Below are 24,906 nucleotides of genomic sequence, written 5' to 3' on the forward strand. Positions count from 1 at the left end.
TCTCTCTCTCTCTCTCTCTCTCTCTCTCTCATTCTTCACCTGCTCTCATATGCTCATCTTGGCTCTTAAAACATCTTAATGACTTCCTTTTCACTATGTATACTGGCTTGTGACCATGACTGGGTGGTCTCCAGCAAGGCTGGCTTTGGGGTAGCACATCCCTTGCAGAGCAGTAGTGGTAATCGTCCGGATTCCTGTGGCAGAGTTCAGATGGAACTATGTTCAGCTTTCCTGCTATACTGGCTACCAGCTGTGTATATCCTTCTCCCCCATGTCTCTCACTTACTCTGTCATTTTCTCTAGCCCCACGTCATCTCTTACAGCCCCTTCTGTAAACTTGCTGCCTTCAGTCACCACCCAAAGATCTTCTGCTAGGCCCCTGCTCTCATCTTAAATCAGAACCCATTGTATGTGCCTAAGTCCTAAGCTGGGTCCCACTCAGCCGTGCTCCCTGGTTCTCTGTCTCTTCAGCTTTGGGATCTGCAGCACATCATGTGACCTACTGTAGACCGCAGAGAGAATGTGGTCTGGAGCAATTCATCTCCTAGAGAGTGGTCCCAGCCAGTCTCTCTCTGGGTCAGCTAAGAAGGTACATTTACAGCACAGGCTAATCTCAATTGCATATGCATATTTTCCTTAATGCAGCTTTGGCCTTGATTCTTTTGGATCTAGGGATGTGACTGGCTTATTCCCACCAAGCTTGGACCCAGCTTGTCCGGGGATTGCCTCATCTCTCTAACTGGTGATGGTCCTGTTACGTAGAGGAGATTGTATTGAGTGTGATGAGGGATTTTGTCTTAAGCCTTCAATAAAACTGGGTGTCTGTGTATCTGGCTCTGTGTGCATGGCTCATGAGGATATGCCCTCCTCCGGTGAGATCTGTGAGGATGCTGTAAATTGATTGGAAAACCGGTCAGTTTTTCTCCTGTCTTGAATTAAGAGAATCAGGTGCCCATTACAGTACCTCCAACCCCACCCCCTCACCAGGCCAGGAGCTCTTTCTCGTTAATGTTTTGTTTACTCAGTCTAAGTAACACAACAGAAACTGGCATATTCTGGATCCAAGGAGCTCCCATGCTTCTAGATGTTCATTATGCTCAGGCAGGGTTGACTTCTCGACTTCCAGTGAAGCACTGTGCTTCTCTGTGTGTCTAATAACTGGCACTGAGCTGGCACTGAGGAAAGAGATGGCTGTCTTAATTGAAAGAGTTCTCTAGGAGGAAATGCTACATTGAAGATTTAAGTAGTACGACCTAGGACAAGCCACTTTTCTAGGTTCTGCTCTGCACATGCATGATCAGCATCGGAGCTCTAAGGTCCTGTCATCAGGTCTGTGTTGCCAGGACAACAAAGAAGGGCAGTAGCTTCATGCACTATACAAAACTCCTTGAAAACCATTCTCATCCAGGGCTTTAAAGACACTGGTGTCAGCCTGACATGGGAGATACCAAAAGACTGTGTTCAGATATACTATATGGATTCACAGCCATGGTATGTGCATCTGTGCTGTGCTGGGGAGAGGTCCAGCAAGCAGTGTTCTGTGTGGGGTCTTATTTGGGACCTGAGGTCTTCAAGCTGCTAGCCCTAGAGAGAGTGTTCATTAGGACAACACTGTCCTCTGCACTGGGATATTCCTTCTATATAAGTGCCTGTGTGGGTCTTGAAAAAGTGCCTTCCATCAGGTTATTCTGCCTACTGGCCAGATTTACCAGAACTTGTATGAATAGCAGAATGCTTTGTTGAGCATGGTCGGTTGATGTGGATTCTGGGCTTCGTCTCTGGTTGTACTGGCAGCTTTGTAATCAATTACAGTCCAGGTAACAGGAGGTTCACCACAGCACATTGCTGTCATGAGAGGCCTGTGCAGAGAAATCAAATAGGCCCTAGTTACTGCCCAGGAACATTTGTTGTATTTCAGGGGCCTGCAGTGGGCTGCAAATCTTGGTAAGTGGTGGGACCTGCATATCCACAATGGAGTAGTTTGTGTTGTGGTTCAGTGGGAAAAGGAGAAAGGGATTCCCTGAACTCAAGATTTGTGGCTCCCTCTTCTTGTTTGCCATGAGATTATGTCATATCCATCAAGAGACACACCCAGGGGTTGGGGATAAGCATGAGAGATGGCTGTCTCCTGCTTCTGTTCCTGGAAAGGTAGCAGTGGGTACATGGGAGCCTCTCCCTTGTAGCAAAGCTGTTGTTTAGGTCTATACTTGGCTGTCTGCCCCCTTCTGCCTCCTTTATCATCCTAGAGATTAACACTGGATGGTCCTCAGTAGGGCCCTTGTATATGGTCTTGGTAGTGGGATGAATGTGCCTTCAGAATACACAGTTGTGTGGCTGCATATCTCTAGATCTTTGTTTCTATGCCTCGGGATCAGGAAAAAACAATGTGGTACACTGAGGAAAGAGGGGTAGTTACCATGTAGGAAATGTCACACACTCAGCAGCCATGTGCAGCTCCGGGCCTGCTGGCTCCAGCTTTGGTCTCTCTGTTCTTGCCCAATGAAAATGGCTACCCAGGGGCTCAGTCCAGTCAGGCTATTCAGCCATGAACTTAACCTAAGTATTTGTTTTTACCTTAAAACAGCTACTGGTCACACATCAAACTTACCACAGGATAGATGCTAAAAGGAGAGGTAGCTTTTAGAATGGATCTTCTAACACATTCTTTGTTTACTGAACATGTTACAAAAACAAAGCATTTGGGTAGCCTCTTAGAAGACACAAAGACAGTAGCAGTATAGTGATACCACAGTAGGCTGCCTGTGTTTGCAGTGGGAGTACTCTGTGGTTGGTAGAGGTCTGAGCAAAGTGCTCTGGGACTCCAGAGGCGCCAAGAATGATTTTGAATCACCTGTTGGTTACAACGCATTAATAATTATTTAAGGGGCTGGCACGCACGCTAAGTGGTTGAGAACACATTCGCTTTCATTGTCAGTTCAGAGTTGGAGCTAGTGGAGTATATTAAAATTAAAATGTTGCTTAAAAATAACCTTTTTCAAAATATCAAGGCAAGGAAGCAAACAATAAAAAAACTGGGACACAGAGGACATGCAAGTCTGGCACGGTGATTATGATAACAGTTGGCTTACAGGAACCTTAGGAAGTAGATTGTTGACGTCACTGGGCAGGGAACCTTTCTGTCAGATGCTGTAAGCATGCTTACAGATCTATAACTAATTTTAAACCACTGACTTTTGATCTGCTTGTTCATTTTCCCTTTTACTGTACATTTTGTGTCATAGGAAGATGGAGATAAAACTGATCATTTGAACTCCATGTTCACTCATAGACTATTATTTGAGTCTAGCATGTGATATGGGAGTCTTTGTCATACCTATTTGAAAGAGCGTCCTCAGCCTACACCCTAGAAAGTCGCCTTCTCTTGTGTGTAGACTGTAGTCAATTGTGTTGATTTTTTTTCAACACTGAAGCTTTAAGAGCTTTTTTTAGATTTTTTTTTTTTTAATTTTTGCCCCCAGGTTGCTGATCTTTTCAAAGCTGTACAACTTCCTCCCAGTCAGGCAGACTGTGAGATGACAGAGTAAATGGCAACCAACAGTCACCCTCTGAGGTGTTGGGAGAAGGTGGTCAAAGACACGTGGATATTCCACACAACCCACTGCCGGGAGAGTTGAGGATCTCACTGGAGAGACTAGAATCTCTAACTGCAGGAGCTGCCCAGGGTCACAGTATGAATTAGAGGTGGAGTTGAGATCAGAGGCCAGGAATGCCAAAAATACTTTCTTTCCTTTTACTGGTGTGTTTCCTGAAGTTTCTTGAAGGACCTGCCCCGTAGCTGAGAGCTTCTCCTGGCACCACAGAGAGCCTCAGGTGTGGGCAGAGGAAGTCCTAGATCTCAGAAGTAGAGCCCATTGTGCTATTATAACTTCCTTCCCAATGCTAGCAGGCTCTGGGTAGTCTGTTCGTAGCCTTTTCCTACTAATCAGGAAGCATTTCTGGCTCACCCTCGTCTGAGAATTCCATGAAACGATTTTGTCTTCACTGAGCTAGTTGTCAGCCTTCACAGTTGTAGGAAGTGCTGCCCGCTTGCTTTCTGAGATAGGAAAAGGCCCTAAAACAAATATGAGCGAATTAAAATGAGCCTACATTCTAAAAATAAAAATAGCAAGTAAATAATAGTAATACATAGTAGCTATAAATTATATTTATAAGAATATAAATAGTAAATATAAACCAAGATGGGCATCCATACTACTGGTAAAAGCAAAGAGTGGCTAAAGCTTGGGGAATGTTTTGTATTCAACACCCTTAGGGAAGAATATATAGATGAATCTCTGCTTTCTTCTTATTCATAGAATAAATAGCCAGAAAAACAATCAGTAACCCTAAAACGAAGACCTACCTGTATTCCAAAGATCATTCCAAGAATTTTAAAAGTCTCACTATTGACAGCTTATAAAACTGACCAGAGAGGTCAAAGAATTTGATCAGGAACCACTGTTTGATTTTTTTATTTTATTTAATTAATTAATTAATTAATTTATTTATTTATTTATTTATTTCTGATAGCCTGAATCACAAGCCATGCCCCGTTGCACTTGTGGATGAACAAAAACTAGTTTTATTTTTTTAGGCACTGTTGCTATATTTGAAGATTATATTTTAGTCCTTATTCTCCTCTTTCTGACCTCCCCCTAAGAAGTTCTCTGATTGCCTAATTATTCAGTTAGAAGAAGTACATGGAAGAAAAAGATGGCAAGATGCACTTAATCAAGCACTTCTCTACCATTACTGTGTTTTAAAGATTAGCATGTATGGTTAAGTGAGATGGGATATTAAAGCTATTTATCAAAATGGGGTATAGAACTTCCCACATTTTCGACCTGTAATTTCCCTGTATCAAGTGAGCATACAGATAGAAGGATGTACCGGATTACCCCATTTGGGTGATTTCTTTATTATCTTTTACTGTGAATCTCCAAGTATCATGCAGTTAGTTTTTCTGCTCCTTGAGGTAGGCATTTCCTCATGGATATGTTATCCAGGAGCCAGTGCTCTGAAGACCTGTTCCTGGAAGGTGAACTTGCCCCTCACTCATAAATATATTATATTTGAATATCTCCATCCCTAGTGTCCTTCAGGAACACAGCCAAGCTCTGATCCTGATCATCAAAGTCCTGCAAGGTTCTCTAACACACAATCACCCTTGCTGGCTGTGAGAAACTCTAGGGTAGGCAGCAGAGCCTCAGAAACCAATTCATCTACCACCAATTCGCCTATGAGAGCCACGGGAATGGCAAATCGCTTGAGTTCTGCTCTTCCCGGCCAGCCCCTCCAACATTAAACACAGACTTCTAGAAGTCTTCCTAATAATAATAATCTTAACTCGAATGAAGAATATCAAACAAAATAAACTAGTCTCAAATCATGTAGGTCACAGTCACCGGGCGAAGCATCACTGTCCTGTGGTATTATTCCCTTTGTCTTTACCTTCTCTCCCCTCTCTCTGTGACCCTCCTTCTACTGGTCAATATGTTTCCTATGGATGGCTCTTTCTGCAAAGAATGTATTTTCATTTAGAGGAAAGTGGGGGAAGGGAGGGGTAGTCGATGTCTGGTGGTGACTCAAGGGCAGTTAGAGTCAAATGTTTGAAAAATGAGCTTCTGAATCAGCAGAGGCTTTGCAGAACTACCGGAAGGGCTGCATACTGATAGGTAAAAGGACCAAGAAACCAAGAAATAATGCTGTGTGCAGAGATGCCCACTAATAAAAAGACTACGTCGCTAAATGTGGGGCCAGCAAGGTTAATGATGATACATTCTTTTTTAGTACCAAAGATTAACATGATAACTTGCATATTAAAGTTAATTCAGATACACTGCTAATGGAGGAGGCATACAAAATTAATTTCTACAGCACCTCATAAATTATCAGCCCTCCATCTTTGTTGGCTTTCACTTTGTCTGTGTAAGCATGGCATGTGTACCCTAAGTGGGTGTATTTCAGCCATGGGTGGCCCCTGTGCAATGTGGGGAGCTTGAATGTGTTCCCTTTGGTGCTAGCCTTCTGCTGAGTTGTTCCCTGCTGGGATGGGTGGACTTCATCACCTTGCAGGCTCCAGTTTTGCAGGGAGCTTGGTGTTTGTTAATCATTAATGAGACAGCAAGGCCGAGTTGAGATGAGGAGAAGGTAGAAGGTAGGCTGGAGGAAGGAAGAGTCTCTTCCTCTCCCAGTGGCAGGGAACTCTCCACATGCTATTTGGGAAAGCAGCTCTGGGGAAGTGCTTGCTGTCTTTTCCCCTATGAAGTACCGAGGTTCAGGGCAACCCAAACTTTAAGAGCATAGAATCTGAAAGACAAATGCAAATGTGTCAGTTCTGGTATTATGCCCTGGGTAACTTCCCTGATTTCCTAAATTCTCACTTTGTGCACCTGGTAAACAGGAAGGATAATAATATGTAATATAAAGGAATAATACACAGACAGACAGATGGACAGACACAGACATATATACACATGGATTATTGTATATGCTACATTTATACTTATTCTTGTAATATAATTATATATTATCATACAATATAGATATATATGCATTTTGTTTTATTATATAATTATAGATTTATTAATTTTAATATAATTTATGTGGAAGAAAGCATGGTCTTTGTAAGTATATAGTCCTGTGCATATGTATTTATGTATCTGCACGCCTCGCATATCGATATATTTCAGTTGCAGTGAGATAGGAGGTTATTAGAAATTAAGTAATACTAATTCTGATATTTCTAGTGCTTACAGGGGGCCAAGTGTGCTGCAGTATGTTCTCGGTGAGTAAACTTAGCCTAACTATCAACTTAATTGGCTCCCAAAGCACCCAGGAAAATTTGGAAACACAATTCCCCTGTGAGGGACTTTGCAGGTAGAGTGATCAAATCAAAATTTAAATAGGTTATTGGACAGTGGTGGAACTTTGATGGGTGTGGTCTAGTTGATGGATATGGGTCACTGTGGGTTAAGCCCTAAGGGTTATACCTGGTCTCTGGTTCCATTTTGCTATTCTTTGCTTCATGGTTGTCATATCATAGCTTTCCTTGTCATGTCCTAATGCCATGATTGCCCTGTCTTACCACAGGCCTAAAGTCATGGTGCCAGCTTGCTATGGGCTATAACCTTAAATGAGTCCCTTCTCCATATGTTTGTGTCCCCCCCCCCAACCCCCATATTTGTTAACAACACTGAAAAGCGTGAGTAACACACTGTTGTCTTCCATCTCACAGGCTTGTTTTGAGAATGCTAATTTTACCTCATAGATGAGGAAACAGGTGTATGGAGGGCTTAAGAAGTTTGCCCAAGATCACAAAGATGGTAACTGAGACCCTGGGCCCACATGTGTCACATGGCCCATTATTAAGAATGCCAGGGGAACACAAATACAGCCTACTTGATGGATGGCATTTCTCTCCATCTCTTGTCTTTCTTGCCGTCTGTATTTTCCTGTATGTAGGTGTGCAAGCTGGTGATGCTGAAATACAGAGTGTCCAGGAGAGCAGGCTGTTCTCTCCCTGCCTTGGGAGGCACATGGAAAGAAGTGTCGCAGTGGCCAGTGATGGGATGTGTTAGGAACCCCTGCTATTCATCTCCTATCCAGCTGGCATTACCTGGAGACAGGATAATGCTTAGGCCTTCCTTAGTCTTGCTCTGTTCTAAGCATCTCAAGTGAAAATTTCCCATATTTCCAATTACCTGTTGCCAAAACACCCAAAAGATCTGTACACAGTGCTGCAAGTACTGCTTCCCCTTCTCCCTCCCTCGCTCCCTCCATCTTTTCCTCTGTGTCTTCTACCTCCTCATTCCCTCTCTTCATTTTCCTTCTGCTTCACTTCGTTTTTTTTTTATCCTTTTCCTCCTCCTCCTTCCCTCCCTTTTCTTCTCTTCATTTCATCATGGTTACCACCAAATAAACTCAATAGCCAGTCTGCTGACAGTATCACAATCTCCTGCTGTGAATTATTGTTGGTGGGAAACAGCCACACTCACTGCGTCTTTCGTGTAATTAGACATAATTACACCAGTGTCTACCCATCACTCTCAGATGTATTTAGCTGCTGGGGCCTTTGGCATGCCCCTCAGGGTATTTTATAGGTTCTCAAGCTATTCCATACTAGTATTCAGTCCATTCTTTTTGGCGCTATTTCTGATAGTCAGTCCTCTCTCCCATCTCCTTGCACACTTCCCTTTCCTCCTTTTGCCCATCCCTGAAGCCTTGGCACCACAGATGCTTTGACTCTGGTCACATCTGTCCATATCACCCATGTTCTGGTCCTGAACCTCCAGGTAACCCTGACATCTATAGATGTTTAGGACTTAATGGTTCACTGTAGTAGATGAAGTGCCAAGGACAAGCACCTAGTCATGAAATCATTTCTGTTTGCTTTTCCTTTTATTTAATTGTGTGTGTGTGTGTGTGTGTGTGTGTGTGTGTGTGTGTATCTGTCACAGGAGCTGATGACACAACTAGATGAGCACTTGCACTTGTTTTTCTTTGGTTCTTTTCAGAATGAACATTGCACTGTCTGATGTCACAGGAAGCTGATCATATCACTAACTGATGTAGGCTTGTTTTTTTTCAAAACCTACTTTGAATAAGTGTTCCTAAATGCTTTAACCTCCCTTCTAGTCCATCATCCACCAGAGGTAGTGAAAAGGAAAGGTTATTAGGATACAGGGGAAGTGGACCTGATTAGAAATGGTTCTTTGGAGCAAATCCAATCTGTGGTGTCAGGAAATCAGCAGTTCAGTTTACAGGAATCAGCAGTGGCAGCTCGATCCACTCAAAAACAGTTCACCAATATACCAGCAGTCCAGTTCGGTAGTGTTGGGATGGCAAACAGGAATCAGCAACAGTGGCACCACCTAGCAGAAACAGCCAGGCCTCTGCCAAATCAGCAGGAGTGACCAGGACCAGCAGGATGCTAGAATTTCTCTGCCTTGCCTCTTTCAATGAAGTGAAGACACAAGATCAATGAAGCATTGTAAAGCTAACTATGCATGCCCCATCACTGTCTGTTGAGCTGAGTCCTATTTATACTCCCTCCAAACACCATGTGTCTGTCCTTGCACAGGTCTTGCCTCAGCAAAATGAGTCTGTCTTATTAAAACTCCATGTGAGTCTGTAGCAGCTGATATCACTCTGCCAATCAGCCCAAGTCCAAGGAAGCAGCAAGAAGCCACCAGAACATCACTAGAAGGGTTTTTTTTTTTTTTTTTTTTTTTTGGTGTTTTTCTTTCTTTGACATCATGATAAACAATGACGGATTAAGAAATGGCAAGGTGTACCAATACCATCCAGTGTCGTCCACTGTCTGTTGGGTTCATCTTTTCAAAGTGTCTGCTTTAGAAAAACATCCTTTCACCTGTGTCTGCTTCAGCAAAGCATCCCTTCACATGTCTGCCCCCAACAAAACACCATCTGACACAACTGACTTTCCAAAGAAACCATAAGTTTCCACTTCAAACAGACTTACATAGAACAGTAGCTTTAGAATGTTAGCATTCAAATTCAGTATGAAGGGTTTTCTTTTAGAACTTGAATGTCAGAAATACCTGTGTTTCCTGGAGGGGGAGGGAGTCCTCCTTTGCTTTAATGTTCAAAGACCTCAAAAATTTGGATGATTTTCGTACTGCCCCTCGGGGGCGGCCGGGACTTGTGTGCTGACCTTTACTTTCCTCTCACACTGTCTCTCTCCTTTTTATTCTTTCTGGACTAAGGTAGCATATGAAGAAGTACACATAGCTAATAATGAGTCTATGAACAAGTAATGCCCCCCAATAAAATATTAATATCAATTTCATAGGAGTACAATTTGAGATTCATCCGCAGGGACTGAACGTAATTGGAAATGCGCTGTGTTTCATTGTGTGTGGGTTTTATACTGTTCCTGTCAATTGACCGCCTCTTTCTTTATTACACTTGGACCGCCCTCAGGGTGAGGACCGTATATCCTTGTTGCTTTGTGTGGAGAGCTCATTATGTGTCATTGAGGCATATTTATTCTCTCCACTTCTTTCTATCTCACACCTTTCCCAGATCCTCTTCTGTTGCTTTACAGTCCCAGAAATATCTCTTTGATTCTCATTTTTAAATATTGGGCCTAAGTGCGAGGTCCATTAAATCACTCTTTGCTTTGGGTTATGGGGACAGGATGCAGAGAGGCTGGTGGCTTTGTTGCTCAAATACAGACAATAAGAGGCAATAAGAGGTCCTGCCCTTCAGGGGGAGCTCTACTCTCCACTTTCTTAGTCTGCACTTGGCAAAGAAAGGCTGGAGAGCGATCCCACCCATTTCCATTTTTATTTCTGGGGAGAAAAATGACACAGCTTTGCGACCTTCCCTTTTGAAGTTCTAGCTTGTTTGTAGCATGTGACCCTATTCAGATTGTTCTCCATAATAAACAACGGCGGAATTAAAAATGTGGAGCTGGAAGTGGAGGAGTCCCAGCCCCCCCCCCCCCTTTACAGCTGAGGTGGGGTAGAAGAGAGAGGAGAAAGAAGGAGCCAGAGGATGATTGAAAACAATTACTATTCCATTTTGCCAATGCTTAAATCCAGGCACGCTTTCTCATTTAATTCTCTGAAACTAAGAGCCCCTCTGTTAGCCTTAAAATGCAAGCAAGAGGCTTTTTTAATGTGTGATTTTCCCAGAAACGGAATGCTAGCACTCCTATTGATCCAAAACATTGCTGTTGGGTTTTGTTCTTCTTGATATTTGCAAAGCTTGTGATGGCAGGAGGAGAGGGCTCCTGTGCGGCTCGAGGATTGCCCGTAAGTGGCATTATTACTCTTAAGTTGCAAAGAGCAATGTGAGAGGCACTCAGAGAGAGCATGCCTGGGCCCTCTGTGGTCTGTCTGCATACAAGAAAGGAGAATGAAATTGTAAGGCACATGCTGCAATCATTGCCATTTATACCCACCTTTCAGAACTCAGTTCTCTGGGTTTGGGGTCTCTTGATACACACATGTGCATGCACATGCACGCATGTGCGTACACACACACACACAGAGAGAGAGAGAGAGAGAGAGAGAGAGAGAGAGAGAGATACTTTGAATAATGCAGAAAATCATTTCAGTCCATTTTATCCCAATGTGCCAAGACCAGGTGTTTAGTGAAGTGCATAACTTAGCTCCAGCTGAAGGCCCAGCATACCCTACTGTGGACTCAAAACATCTTAGACTCAGCATCTAATGAGGATGCCTCATTACGCACGAGGCTGCACTAGATTGTGGATGATGTTGCATTTGGATCATCCCATGAAAGAGGCATTTGAATCCCTATCTGTGCAGGAAATTTGTAGAAGGGTCCTTTCCGGCATCACACAGCTGGGCAATAGTAAGGCTGGCTTTTAAACCTAGGGTTTCCTACTCTGACTCCAGCACTCTACACATGTCTTCATGCCTCCCTTTGCAATAAAGCAAAGCTTCAAAAGGGTGAGGTATTACCAGAAGGGCTAATCACAGGAAATCATGAAGGTGAAGGCAAAGGCATACAATTCTCCCTCACTCCACAGTCCCCAGAAGTTTCTTTAAGTATTACAGAATAAACAATACCATAACCATGAATCAGTGTTTTGGCCCCGAGAAGAGCCTTAGATTCAGACCTACAAGGCCCCCTCCGCCATGAGCAGACACGCATACATTCATCTCACACTTATTAGGATCCCACTGTGTGATCGAGATTGTACAGTAACTGTGGGAGACCGGGCTCAATTGAGATTGTATATTTTGTCCCAGCTTTTCAAGTCTACTGGGGAGAAAAGGTACCAAACTATGCAAAGGTCACAATTGCTGCTCACTAGCTCACTAGCTGAGTACAATGAGGTAGGAAGACTCTAAGTCAACATTTCCTTCCCACTCCTCCTTTCTCCTAATAACCCTGTCCCTTATTAAGATATGTCTGTCACAATGCCTCTGCCTGCTGAGGAAGTCCGGTTGGAGTTTATTATGACAGACTAACTTATACAAGGTTGAGGAGTCACAGTTCCTGGTGAAAGAGAATTTGAGACTCCTGAGGGGACTGGCTGTGGGGAAGGGAGTTGGGAACTCTGCAAAAAGAGGGTCAAGAAGACTTAGCTTTCGAGGAATGTGGGGGCTGCTGACTGACTGTTCCAGTAGTGGAGTGAAGGTACATGTGGTGCTGATTTGGAACAAATATGGTAGAGGAAAGTCAGACCCAGCGCATGGTATTCAAAGGGCTCCTGAGCACACTTCTATTATGTGTGTTTGAGGGACAGTCCATTGCTTCTCTAATATCCAGGATCACCTAGGACAGAGACAACTCAGTTTGGCTCCAAACTCTCCTATTGATTCCTCCTAGTTTGGAGGTGCATGAGGCAAGGCCTTTTACCAGGTGGGGCTGCTCTCATCCAGGGTAGCACGGGAAATATGAGCCTTCTGCGCATAAGGACATATTGACTAGTGGAGCACACTCAGCTAGCCCAGGTTACGTGTTTGTTTTACAAAACCCATCTTCGGTGGAGCTGTGTGCTTTAATGAAGGAGCTTGGGAGAAGGGGCAGGTCAGCCGTTGTAGTTGGGGCAGGTCAAACAAAAAGCACAAGGACCTGTTAGAACATGACTGTCCTAACAGCTTTAGAAGGTGTGATGGTAGGCAGTCTCTGCAGCAGCCACTTCACGCCTTCTGGGAGGTGTTCGAGGGAGCTTTTTGTTACCCGCTAGCTGACGCGAAAGGCTTCATGATTAGATCCTAATTTGATAAGTTCTGTAAGGAATCTGTTGCTTGGTATCAACACTCGAAGATGTCTATATTTACCACTTATTAACCAGTCCATCTGCAGATTGTACTGACACAGCTTCCAAAGTTTAGCCTAAGTCAGTCCATATTTTTGCCCCTATGTCTGTGAAAACAAATAAACGAAACAAAAACAGTCAAACAGGCTTTCTATCTTGTCTCATCTACTGCTGTAGCAAGGAGGTAGGACAGTTCAGGAACTGAGAAGGTGGACTCTTGAGCCCCACGGTTCTGCCACTGCCATCTTCTTAGCTTTAATTAAATTACTGAATGTCTCTGAACTCTTGTCCATAGACAAGACACGAGATTCTGTACTTTAGAACGAATGGCTGGGAGAGAGTGAGGAGCTTAAAACCCATCCCTTTCCTCTCTATAAAGCCCCTTCTGTATGCTGCCAATCCCCAGTTCCCAAGAAAAACACAGAAATGAAACCTTGCTCACTTCTATGTTCTAATCAAATCCTTATTATAGCCCAGATGAGCCCTGACCTCTTCCCCACCTGTGCAAATTTTCTGTCCTGTCTTACATTCTCCCAGCCACGCTTGTCTCTGGCCAATTTCCCATATCAAATCTGCATACAGGGGCATGACCTGTTCTCTCTCATGCAGAGTGCTCAGCCTCAAGACCTTGGCATGCTCTTCTCCATGTGACCTTTTCATGTCAGCCCCAGTCTTGGTCTCAGAGACATCTCCTTGACTGCATTCAGGAAATGGTCCTTCCACCTCAGGTTCCCCCTAGCTTGTTTACTAGATCCTGTGTGGTAACCTCACCCTTGTCCTCTGCCTAGGAGCACAACCAGAACCTGTTCCCAGAGTTCCCTCTTTGACAGGAGCCTGCTTTACCTGTGGACTGGAAACATAAAACAGACCTGGGTATTCCATTCCCTGGGTTTGGACAACCTAAGACAATGGTTCTCAACCTGTGGGATGTGACTCCTTTGGGGTTGTCTAATGACTCCTTCACAGAAGTTGCCTAAGACTATCAGAAAACAGATGTTTATATTGCAATTCACAACAATAGCAAGATTACAGTTATGAAGTAGTAACGAAAATAATTTTTATAGCTGGGGTCACCACAGCATGAGGTACTGTATTAAAGGGTTGCAGCATTAGGAAGGTTGAGAACCATTGGCCTAGGTCCTCCTTCCTCATGAGATGATCCCTGAGAAGTCTGGAGGATTATGCCTTGTTTTTCCTATTCACATCCTGCCCCTACTTCCCAACTCCTATTCCAGAGGTTGTTGGGACATGCAAACCTTATCCTCATGCTTGCTACCAGGAAAGTCGATCTGGAAAATCAGCGGTTATTTTTTTCTTTGTTTAGCACAGCCTATGGAATAGAACATCTGTGAGAACAATGTTTGTCTCAATAAGTATTTTTCAGCTATGTGTTTCTCTATGAGTACACACACAGAACACAGTAAACAAAGTATGACATATACTTGATGTACAAAAGACACAGACATATTATTGGTATGTATGTTTTGCAGTATATATACTGTCAGAGAACTCAAATGTATCTATAATCAGTGATATATATATATATATATATATATATATATATATATATATATATCACTCTTAAAAATTCTTGTAACTTGGAGCTGGTTCAAAGGGAAAAGTGTTTGCTGTAGAAGGGGTGGGAGCAACCATGCATCCTTTAACCCCAGTGCAGTAGGGGCGGAAACAGAGGATCCCAGCTACCTAGTCTAGCCAAATTGGAATCTGCATCCCAGGTGGAGAATGATAACAACACATGACATTAACCTGGCAAGGGCACCAATGTACATGCATGTGCACATCATGTACACCTAACCACACCACACAGAGGCAGGAGAGCAGGAAAGGAGGGAGAGGGCAGAGAATTAGGGAGGAAGAGGGAAGAGTCAGGGAGGGAGAGAGGAGTAGAAAGGTTCAATGGTTTCTGTCAGTTCACCCTTCTTACCACAGCTATGCAACTGTGGCATGTCTGGTCATTATGAGGCTTTTGCTTATTTAAAAAAAATCCCATTTAATGTTAGCTATAAAATATATGTGATAGATGCTTCCAAGCCTTGAATGTTAAATATATGTTTCAAAGTGGGGAGCTTGTTTAGGAATTTCAGTGGGCATCCAGAATATAGCTGGAGAATCACGTCTCTTCTGGAGGATCTACTACTGTGTAATTAGGACTGATTCTATTGAGATTCCTGAAGCCGTTTTCATCATTGCTGAGTTCTATGATCTCTAAATAGCCTGTGCTGTCTGACTTGGGAGGCAAATTTTGGCCTGTAAGTTCAAAGCGAGGAGATGTACATCATGGTGAGGCCTGGAAGGGAGAAGGTGATGAGCTGGATGTTATAATTAGGTTATGTTTTCAGGGAGTGAGTGATCCACGAGTTGCCACTAAAAATGAGTTGGGGGGAGATGTTAGTAGATTGCACAAGGCTTGTACCTGACCTGGAATATGAAGTTTGTGGGTAGTTATTGATTTCCCTCAATGGGTGGAATGTGTTTGCTTCGTGACACTGGCTGGAGGAGGGAGGGCGGTTGGGAGAGCAAATTGCTGACTGTCAGAGTAATGCTGTGTCTATGGAGTGACTCCTTCTAGTCTAGCTGATCCAGCCAAGTGGCCTTTACATCTGCAGATGGTCCTTGAGCCCAAGGGGAAAAGGCAGCTAAAAGAAGCTGAGCCACACTTACTGTGTTTAGCACTGTCCAGTAGAGCTAGGGTTTTAATCAAGGGCTTTCCCAGTGTGCCAAGACACATCAGGGAGAAACATCAAACTTTGATTGCCATGAGCTCTCTAGTGGCCCAAGAGCTGAATTTGCCTCCCAGTCAATAGAAACTTGGCCAACACCCAGTGAGTTTCACCTTAAGGTCTATGAAATATTGACCAGGACTGAAGAGGCGATTAACTAGCATTGGTGACAAAGTGAAATGCTGGCTTGGAATGAGATTACAGGTCCAGATGCCATAGTCAGGCTTACAGAGAAAAGTAACCTTGTAAAGATACAACTGAACAACACACAACCCTGTACTGTGCCTAAATCCCTTCTTTGAGCTCACTATCTTCTAGAGTGTTCTGCAGACTCCCCATATGATGAACCAAAATAATACTTGAGGTCAGAGATTGGCATACGTTTCTCCATCAGAGACATGAGGTTCTAGTCTTATTATTTTATGAGAGATTTGTTTGGTCTTTCAATGCCTTGAACTAGTTTCAGAGAGAAGGGTCACATTTCTCATTGTGTGCATTGCACTATCTCTGTAGGCTCCTGATGACACCCACTCTGTCCTAGAATGAGTGCACAGATGTTGACCTTCCACTGGTATAGAACTGGTGCCTCTCAAAAAACAATCTGGAAGAGTGATGCTGTACCCCATCTAGTGGGGAGACGTTTAGCATGCATGATGATTATCATCTGTTGTCCTCCTTTAGGCCTCAGCTTCATTTCTGGGGCGATAAGAACATCATTGGCTATCCAATTCCAGCGATAATGATGACATAGTGTGATTTGTGATAAGACATAAAGACATTCTGGTGCTACAAGGACACTGGAGACAGTCACCATGGCAGGTTGGATGTTGATATTGAGAAAGCATAGAATCTAAGATGGTATTCCAATTTTCCTGGTTGACTGTGATGGGGTGTCTTCACTCTGAGAGAACGCAGAAGAGAAAAAGATGTACGGGAAGATGTCACGCACAGATGTCGTTCATAGTGACTCTTTCCTCCGGAGCTCAGGCTGTGACTGTGGTCACAGGTGTAATGTTGGCTCAGTGCTCTTCAAGATGCCTTTTCCAAAAGGCCAGAGTCTCTCTCTCTTTCTTTTACTGGCTGATATGAGGAACTAATAAAGAAAAAGATAATCTTCTTTGAAGTATCCTTGGGTAATAACTTTACTGAAAAGGCACATCACTCTTCAAAAGGGCTGTGAGATCAGGTGCACAGCACCACCTATCATAACCCAACTTTCTAGGGGAAAATATGAAAGTTGAGTCCAAGAATGCTGCATTTTCCACTGCAGTCACTTGGACAAAAGAACCTTTGGATTAAAACACAGAGAACTGAGTAACTATGCAGAGACCTCAGCAGTGGTCTGAATTACAATTTGGACTTGACACCCGATGGCAGATTGCCCAGCTTTTGTCAGCGTGGTTACCTGAGGCGAAAGTCTCACATAGGGATGAGGGTTCATGAGACCCATTATCTCTGTCTACGAAGATTCATTTAAGGCTTTGTGAGATCTATCTTTTTAAACCATTTGTGTCTGTTAGCTTGACAATCAAGCAATGATTTAGAAATGCTGCCTCCTGAAGCTTTTACTAGCTAATGTAATTTCACAGCTCCAATTACAAACCAGAAAAAATTATTTCATCCCCCAAACAGGGGAGCTAGACATTTCTGAGAAATCAGGGTTAAAGAGAAGGCAGGCCCTTCCTGCAGAAAACAGGGCCCGGGATTGATGGCTTCCTCGGTGAGAATCTTGCTGAGTCTCAACATCAGCAGCCTTCATCATCCAGGGATGCTGGTCTTGCTAATATGTAAGGCCCACACCTTTCAGATTGATGGAGTGCTTTAATTCTGGACTCTGATCCACTCTAGTACAAACATATCCACTCGTCCACCCTTCCTTCTGCCACTTCCGTGAGCCTATATTTTATGTGGTTGTAGAATTTTGAATGAGACTTTAACAGTGATTTAGTTCAACCTGTTGTCTGACCCTTCACCTCATTATCCCAGTGTGTAAACAGCTACCCAGTGTTTGAACATCTCTAGGAGTGGGGACCTCATCACTAGACTTTCTAAGGGAATATTACTATTTTAGCTCAGTTTTAAGTAGGAGTTGAAGAACAGCTGCTTCTCGTGGAGATCGTTATTTAAAATCTCTCACCAGGCTCATCCCTTGGATCCAAATCTCTGCAATCGGGCCTAATAGAGATACTTTAGAATGTAATTTTAAGCAACCCCCATGCTGTGGCTACCCCTCACATAGCACTGTAGGGAGGTACAATCCTCATTGTTGGTTTCTTTATTGCTTTGTCATCTGCACAAGTCTTATCTCCCTTGGCTTGGGTGCTGAGAGGTGGTTGACTCTGGTCATTTATTTCTACTTTAGAACAGTGCCAGCACATAGAGAACCCCAATCCATGTAGCCGAGTGACTGACCGATGAAAGGAATGTGCGAGTGAGTTAGTTAAAATGCACAAATGGGTCAATCCTTTATCTGACTTGACATCTTCCTGCAGGTCCTATTGATCTCATTTTACAAACGATTTCAAGTTGTAAGTCACAAAAGTGCTTAACACATTGGTTTCCTAACCTTTTCTTGCCTTGATCTGGGGACTAAGCCAAGCACCTTTACGTATGCTAAGCACCACATCCCTGGCTGTAGTCATATTTTAAACTCAAGATAACTGGCTACTCTTAATCTGTCTTTTCTTCCCTTCAAGGTCTTTGGAGACCTTTAGCCTCAACAGAATAGGAATGTTTTATGTCAGGAGTAGGAGTCTGGTGTAACAACAGGGGACCAGTGAATACTTCTGTTCCTATTGTCCTAGCTGACTCACTGTGGCAGCTCTGAGCTCTTAGGTTCTTCTAGGTCCTCGGTTGCTTCAGCCATTCTATACATTGCAGTGACAATGAATCTCCTCAGGGGGCATTTGGTGACTCTCTTATTCAGTCAGCTGTAGAGGAGGAAGACATTTAGCGTTACTGTAGTTCTCCCTTGTTATTCTACTTAGAACTTAACTTTTGAAGAGAAAGATGGTGCTTATCTTCTGAGGGCTTAAAGATAGGAAAGATAGCAAGGTATACCTGGGCCATGAAGTATCCTGAGGTTGGAACTACCCATGTTCTAAGGAAAGGCTTTCTGTCTAAAATGATCTTACCCAGTTTTCCTGTCACCCTGTACCCTAATACCTGCTATTTCCTTTGTCGAGTCTAAAGTTTCAAAGTTACTATCCCTTTTAAAAAAAGTGTTTTGAAGCAAACTTCTAAACAAATATGTAGGACGTTTCTTTTCTAAATCTACTTTGGAAAGTTACATCTAAATAAATGTATTGGGAAAACATTGTCATTCATAGACTGCGAAAGTTGCAGAACTAGTCATCAGAGAGGGCAGAGCCAGGGCAATCTTGAGAGAGGGAGCAGAGACAAGGGCAGGTGGCATCCTCTACACAGTTGACAGCTGAACTCCATGAGGTCTGAAATCTCTATACAATGGTTCAGAAGTACAGGCTGTGATTGCTCTGGGCTCTTCAGTTTCTACACGTACACACATACCATCAGTAAAATAATATCACCTCCCCCAGTGGCCAAGATTAATAACTGAGTTAACTCTTGCCAAATGCTTCCAACAGTGCATTTGAACCCAGCATACTGTAAGCACTCAATACATGTTAGTAGTTACTAATGTCATCTGTTACCATTGTAAATGGGCCCTTGAGATTCCAGTGTCAAGTGCTCAGCCATTATCCTAAGGAGGGCAGGCACCTTCCAATAGCCTCTCCAGGTTAAAGCCCATGATGGGCTTTCCAGAGTCAGTCAGGATGCTGGCCAGAGATGTGAGTGCAGGTGTTGGGATGGAAAACAAGAGTTGTGCTTGGCTTCTTTGATTTGGTTTCTGCCCTTTCTTATTGTTCATTACTCTGGTCAGATTTTAAGTAGCTAATGTGAAAGAACCACAGCCCATCCCTGTACCTTCAGAAACCTGGTGTCTCCAAAGATAAAAGAAACGTTCAACATCTAACTGCTGGTTTGAATTTAACTGGCATTCTGGTGGATATGATTCATGTCTCAGCTCAAGTGGCATCTGGCTGTGGATGATTTGAAACAGTTTTGGATTTTTTTTTTTTTTTACTTAAATGTTTTTTTTTTTTTTAAGGGAAATGTAGAGACAAAATTGTGTGAGACTTTAGAACACCCCAGAAATGTCCTGAGACAGCCCTGTCAAGAAGTATTCTCTGCTCTGAGGAAGTTCTAATTGATTGCAGTATGAAAGCAATGTGCACAGAAACAAGAGGAAGTCCGTTAAATGTTTTGTAATTTGAAAAATGCCCAACAATAGGATTATGGCTAAATAAGGAAGTACATCAATGGTTTGAGAATGTTATAGTAGTTAAATAATTCAGTTAGTTGTTATATGTAATGATATAAAAATTGCTCCAAGGAATACTGGTAAATGAACAATACCAAGGAACTGAGCCACACATGTAATGAAGCCACCTTTTGGGAAGCAGGTATAGGCAGTGTCACTGAAGGATTTATTCTGTTTATGTATGGAAAGTCGTGCACAAAAGTCGTGACAGTTCATAACCACAATACAACATGCAACAAAGCAAATCCCAAATAAAAATGAGACTAGGAGAACCTATACTGCAGTATTTGGACGTGTGTGTGTGTGTGTGTGCATTTACATATTTAAACATATGAAATAAAATAGCTAGATGGTTCTTGGGAATGGGGTTCAGGGAAAAAACCAGAATTGTGAATTATACTCTAAGGAAATCTTAACCTAACCTTTAATACTTAATTGTTTTACAAGGAAAATATATTTGTCAATTTTCATCCTAATGAAAATCATATAAATTGTTAAGTTATGTAACAATATAAGTATCATAGGGTAGACATATTTACAAGTAGATATAGCACACTATATTTATTTACAACTGTATTGTAATATGAATGTGAATGTTTCCATGAGAAATGACAGATGTTTTTATATGTTCATAAATGTATGTAATACACATGCATATATATAACATGTATTATATATAAATTACATATAGTATATATATGTATACATATATACTGTATGTACACATATATACATATAGTATATATGTATTTTATATATATAATACATATATATAATATATCATATATATAAAATACATATATACTATATGTATATATGTAAAATACATATATATATTATTTTATATATATAATACATGTTTTATATGTGTATATAGTATATATATATATAAAATACATGTATATATGTAAATATATGATATATATATATATATATATATATATATATATATATATATTGTATGTGTGTGTGTGTGTGTTTGTAACAAAGGAAACTAGACAGTAACTGTACATGCCTGGCCTTGTTTTGGTTCCAGAATGCAGGGACATTCTGCTTCCTGTCATCACCAAAGAACTGAAGGAGCTGCTGGAGCAGAGGGATGATGGGCAGTACCAGGTCTTGGAGAAGAAGTACTGTGTGGAACTGCTCAACAGCATCTTGGAGGTCCTCAGCTCTCAGGATGCGGTGAGTCCTCAGGATGAGGTTGCTGCTGCCCTGGACTCTGATGTGGGCTCAGCTGATTAAACCATAAAATACTGATGCTGATGAAAAGCATGTGAAATGTAAAGAGAGAAACCAACACCTGCTCGGCAGGCTGACTATTCCAGGGGTGTATCCCCCATGGCTGTGAATTGTGGAGCTGGGATAGACAGCTGTTAGAAGTGCAGAATGTGACATTGTGTCATCCTGTGTCCCAGTGGACACGTTTCCCCTATGTGCAGGCATGGCTATCATCAGTCTTTATAGGTGATTTGCACGTGGAGTATCTGTTTTTGCATCCCTAGTTTGCATGGCTACCAAGGGGAGCTTCTTCTGCCCATATGTTCAAGAGAACATGCTCGGTGACTTTCATGCTGGAGGGTTTGGGTTTGGTGTCTCTGGAGATGTCTCATAGTGATAGAAATGAACAAGACTCTTTCTGCCTCAGCTAGTTTCTCAGGCTCATGCTCTCGAGAAAGGGTGTGGAGTGTGATTCTCATAGGGACAAGGCTGAAACTGTGAAGCCAAAGCACATTTGGTTGCCATTGTTTAGTCATTTAGAGACAGACATGGAACCTAAAGGAAATATCTCAGTGGAGTGCTGGAGGGCTTCTAAAGGACAGACCCTAGAAAGAGCCATGCAGGCTGAGAGGCAGTGCTGAGCCACAACGCAGACCTGCTGAGAACCTCAAGAGGAAGGAAAGGGTCAATCGTTGGTTTGGCTTGGCCAAGTTTTTATGGGAAGGTCTCAATGTGTATTGCCCTTCAGTGGGACTAGACTCAGACGTCTTAGACTCAAACAATCAAGAAGTCTTTAATGAGTATTTGTATAAGCATTCCTCCTTGCAGGAACACTTTCTGTTCCCTCAAAGTCCCTCAGAGAACAGCTTTCTGAAGGAACTCTCTGTGGTAGGCAGTAGCTTTAAACCTTCACGAGGTGATATTGCTTTCCTGCTCGTATTTCATAGTCATCTATGATTATCAAGCTCCCGATATGTGATTTCTGTTATTTCTTCCTCCTGTGCTAACTATCCTAATCATTAGTCTTCTACTTATTGGGTAAAAATAGAGGCTTCATTCATTCATTCATATATATATTCATTCATTCACATAGAAATACATAAAGCACACCAAGCGTGTGCTAGGCATTGGGGATTCAAAGTATGAAATGGTTCCTCAAGGGTATGGTCACAGACATGTAAATAAGCAACTGGAAAATTCAGGCTGTAATCTGAAATTTCAACTCTGAAATGTCCTCAGAATCAACACTTCAAACCACTGTGTGTTAAGGACATAGGTAGAAAATTCCAGTCCTGGAAATCTTGTTCTATACACAAATTATTATTACTAATTGTTTATTAATTATATAATCAGTAGATGACCCTTAGGTTATGACTTTTGGGTTAAAATGTTAGTACTACTGGTTAACAAGACTGTCTGAAATTATGTATATGTGTGTGTCTGTCTGTCTGTATGTATATGTGTGTAAAAAGTAAATGAATTTCATGTTTAGACATGGGTCTCAAACACAAGATATTTCATTGCATATATGGGATAAATACATCTTTAAAATCTGAAAAAAAATGTAATATCATAACTGAACTCTAGATGCATGCTATAGTACTAGACCTTTCAAGGAGTGACTAAGTGTATGTGAATGACTAAGTGTGAGGGGGCACTAGGGGTATGAGAGAGGGGGAATTATAAAGGAAGCATTCACAAAGGAGTGAAACCAGCTAATGGTCAAAGGTTACAGATAATTATGATTCCAGCTAATTGCTGTTTTCTAGACATTGTGCAAAATGCAATCCATGCATTCTTATTACTTTGCCCCTAATAGTAAGGTTCATTATTCCCACTTTATGAAAAATATTGAGATTCATAATCCCTCATTAAATAAGGCCAGATGAAGCAATTCCATCTGAGGTTCATCAGTCTGTGTGGTCCGTGTGGTCATGGCCACGAAGATACAAGGGCATTGCCATTTCATTCCTGTCCACACACTTGTCTCATGGAGAGAGAATACAGAAGCTGAGAGTCTGAACACTCAACAGTTCTCCAGTGATGGGACTGGGATGACGGTATTTCTAGGCACATCTGCTTGCCAGCTGTTTGGGTGGCATGGGGCTTTGCCATTGAATCCTGATTTATTGTTATTTTAAGGAGGAAAGGTGTTTGGACTTACAATATAAGGACATGGAAGCTGGCTCTCCCATTTCTTCAGAAATATCTTAATGCTTCCTCTCTGCTGAATAGCAATTTGCAATGGTCCTTTACAGTTTATTATGAAAAATGTCAAAGACGTTTGGGTAATCCTGATTTGGGGAAGCACAGTTGTAATGAGGACTCTCGTTACTCTTATGCCTCATGGTAGGTAGTGCCCAGTTCATTTTTACAGCTGCTGAAGCTCTGTCCACCTCAAGGAAGTGGCACCACTGCTAGGTCTGCTCAACATATTGTCATCCTTTTGTAACTTTGGTGATATCACAGACCTTGTTTGAGGCTTCAAAGCCTACAGGGAGTAGGAGGCCCTGAGTAACTTCCGGGCTAAGTGTGTAGGAGGTATGGTGTCACTTTCCCAGTCTAAGTTGCTTACGTAAGGAGATCCAACTACTGACTTGGCTCACTCCGCTCTCAGGATGAGCCACTGTCTACTGGATGTCTTACCAAATGACATCGTCACCAATGAGTTGGTGCAAGATTCTGATCTGGTGAGCTTCGCCCCACACCTCCAGTTTCTGGAGGTGAAACCAATGTCCCTGACGAACAGTGTCTTCCATGACTCTGTGGACAATGAGAGTGATGAGCCAAACTGCAAACCAGAAATCCCAAACTACCTAATCAGACTCTCTCTTGTTCTAGTTAGTCGTGAATCTTGGGGCACACTTCACCTGGGGAGACTTTAAAAGGTGGCATTGCTGAGGCCCCAGCCCAAGTCTTGTGATTTCAGTGCTATGGGACTGGAGGAGGCACTGCACTGAGAAGTTGCTGGGTACTGAAGGGCAACCACGGGCCAGAGTTCCAGTGCAGCAGTTCTCCGTCTTAAGCCTGTACTCTAGGGATCTGAAGGAACACTGAAGCAGGATTTGATCATTAGGTCTGGAGGATGGGGTCTGATGTCTGACGGTTTCTCTCATCAAGTGCACAGGTGACTTCCATGCCGCTGGGTTGTAGGCTGTGCTGGAATGTGACCCACTTTCTTTTCCTTCCATATTTCCTTGAACTAGAGCAGTGCTTCTCAACCTTCCTAATGCTTTGCCCCTTTCATACAGTTCCTCACGCTGTGGTGACCCCCAACCATAACATTATTTTCATTGCTACTTCAGAACTGCAGTTTAGCTACTGTTGTGAAGGGTGATGTAAATATCTAAGTTGTGGGAGATTTGCTACATGACTCACCAGTTATCAGGGGGAGCTAAGCTCCTTTCTGCTTTGTTACCTTCTTCATTCAAGAGCCCTGTCCAGTCTACCTTTAATAATTCACAGGATGACAAACACTTCCAACCCACTCATTCCACTCCAGGCTTCATTTTGTCAGAGTAGCAGTGACGTGGCGTGTGCAGAGACCTGGCTTTGAAAATCCAGACGTAAGAAGAAGGATTTTATGCACTCATTTTTTTTTTTAAATGAAGTCATGACATTTGGAGGAAAACGGATGCAACTGGAAATCATTATGTCAAGCGAAATAAGCCGGACTCTGGAAGATGTGTGCTGCACGCGTTCTCACACGTTGAACCTAAATTTAAAATCATATATTCATATGCATCACTTTTTATTTGTGCTTATATATGTGCTTGTAGGTTACAAACCTAAAAATGGGGACCATGGTGAGGGAGGGAAAGATTGTCAAGGAGATGGAA

The 24,906-nt window shown here is 42.5% G+C and overlaps 1 protein-coding gene across 1 annotated transcript in view; it reads left to right on the forward strand.

Moving 5' to 3' along the window:
- Dock2 (dedicator of cytokinesis 2) overlaps positions 1-24,906 on the forward strand; it is a 409,472-nt gene that overhangs the window by 144,859 nt on the left and 239,707 nt on the right. The window contains exon 26 of the mRNA XM_034506657.2: positions 20,883-21,031. Within this exon, the coding sequence (XP_034362548.1) occupies positions 20,883-21,031 (149 nt within the window). The remainder of the gene's footprint in view (positions 1-20,882; positions 21,032-24,906) is intronic.

Source organism: Arvicanthis niloticus, chromosome 6 (genome assembly GCF_011762505.2).
Source record: "Arvicanthis niloticus isolate mArvNil1 chromosome 6, mArvNil1.pat.X, whole genome shotgun sequence".
NCBI classification, from domain to species: domain Eukaryota; kingdom Metazoa; phylum Chordata; class Mammalia; order Rodentia; family Muridae; genus Arvicanthis; species Arvicanthis niloticus.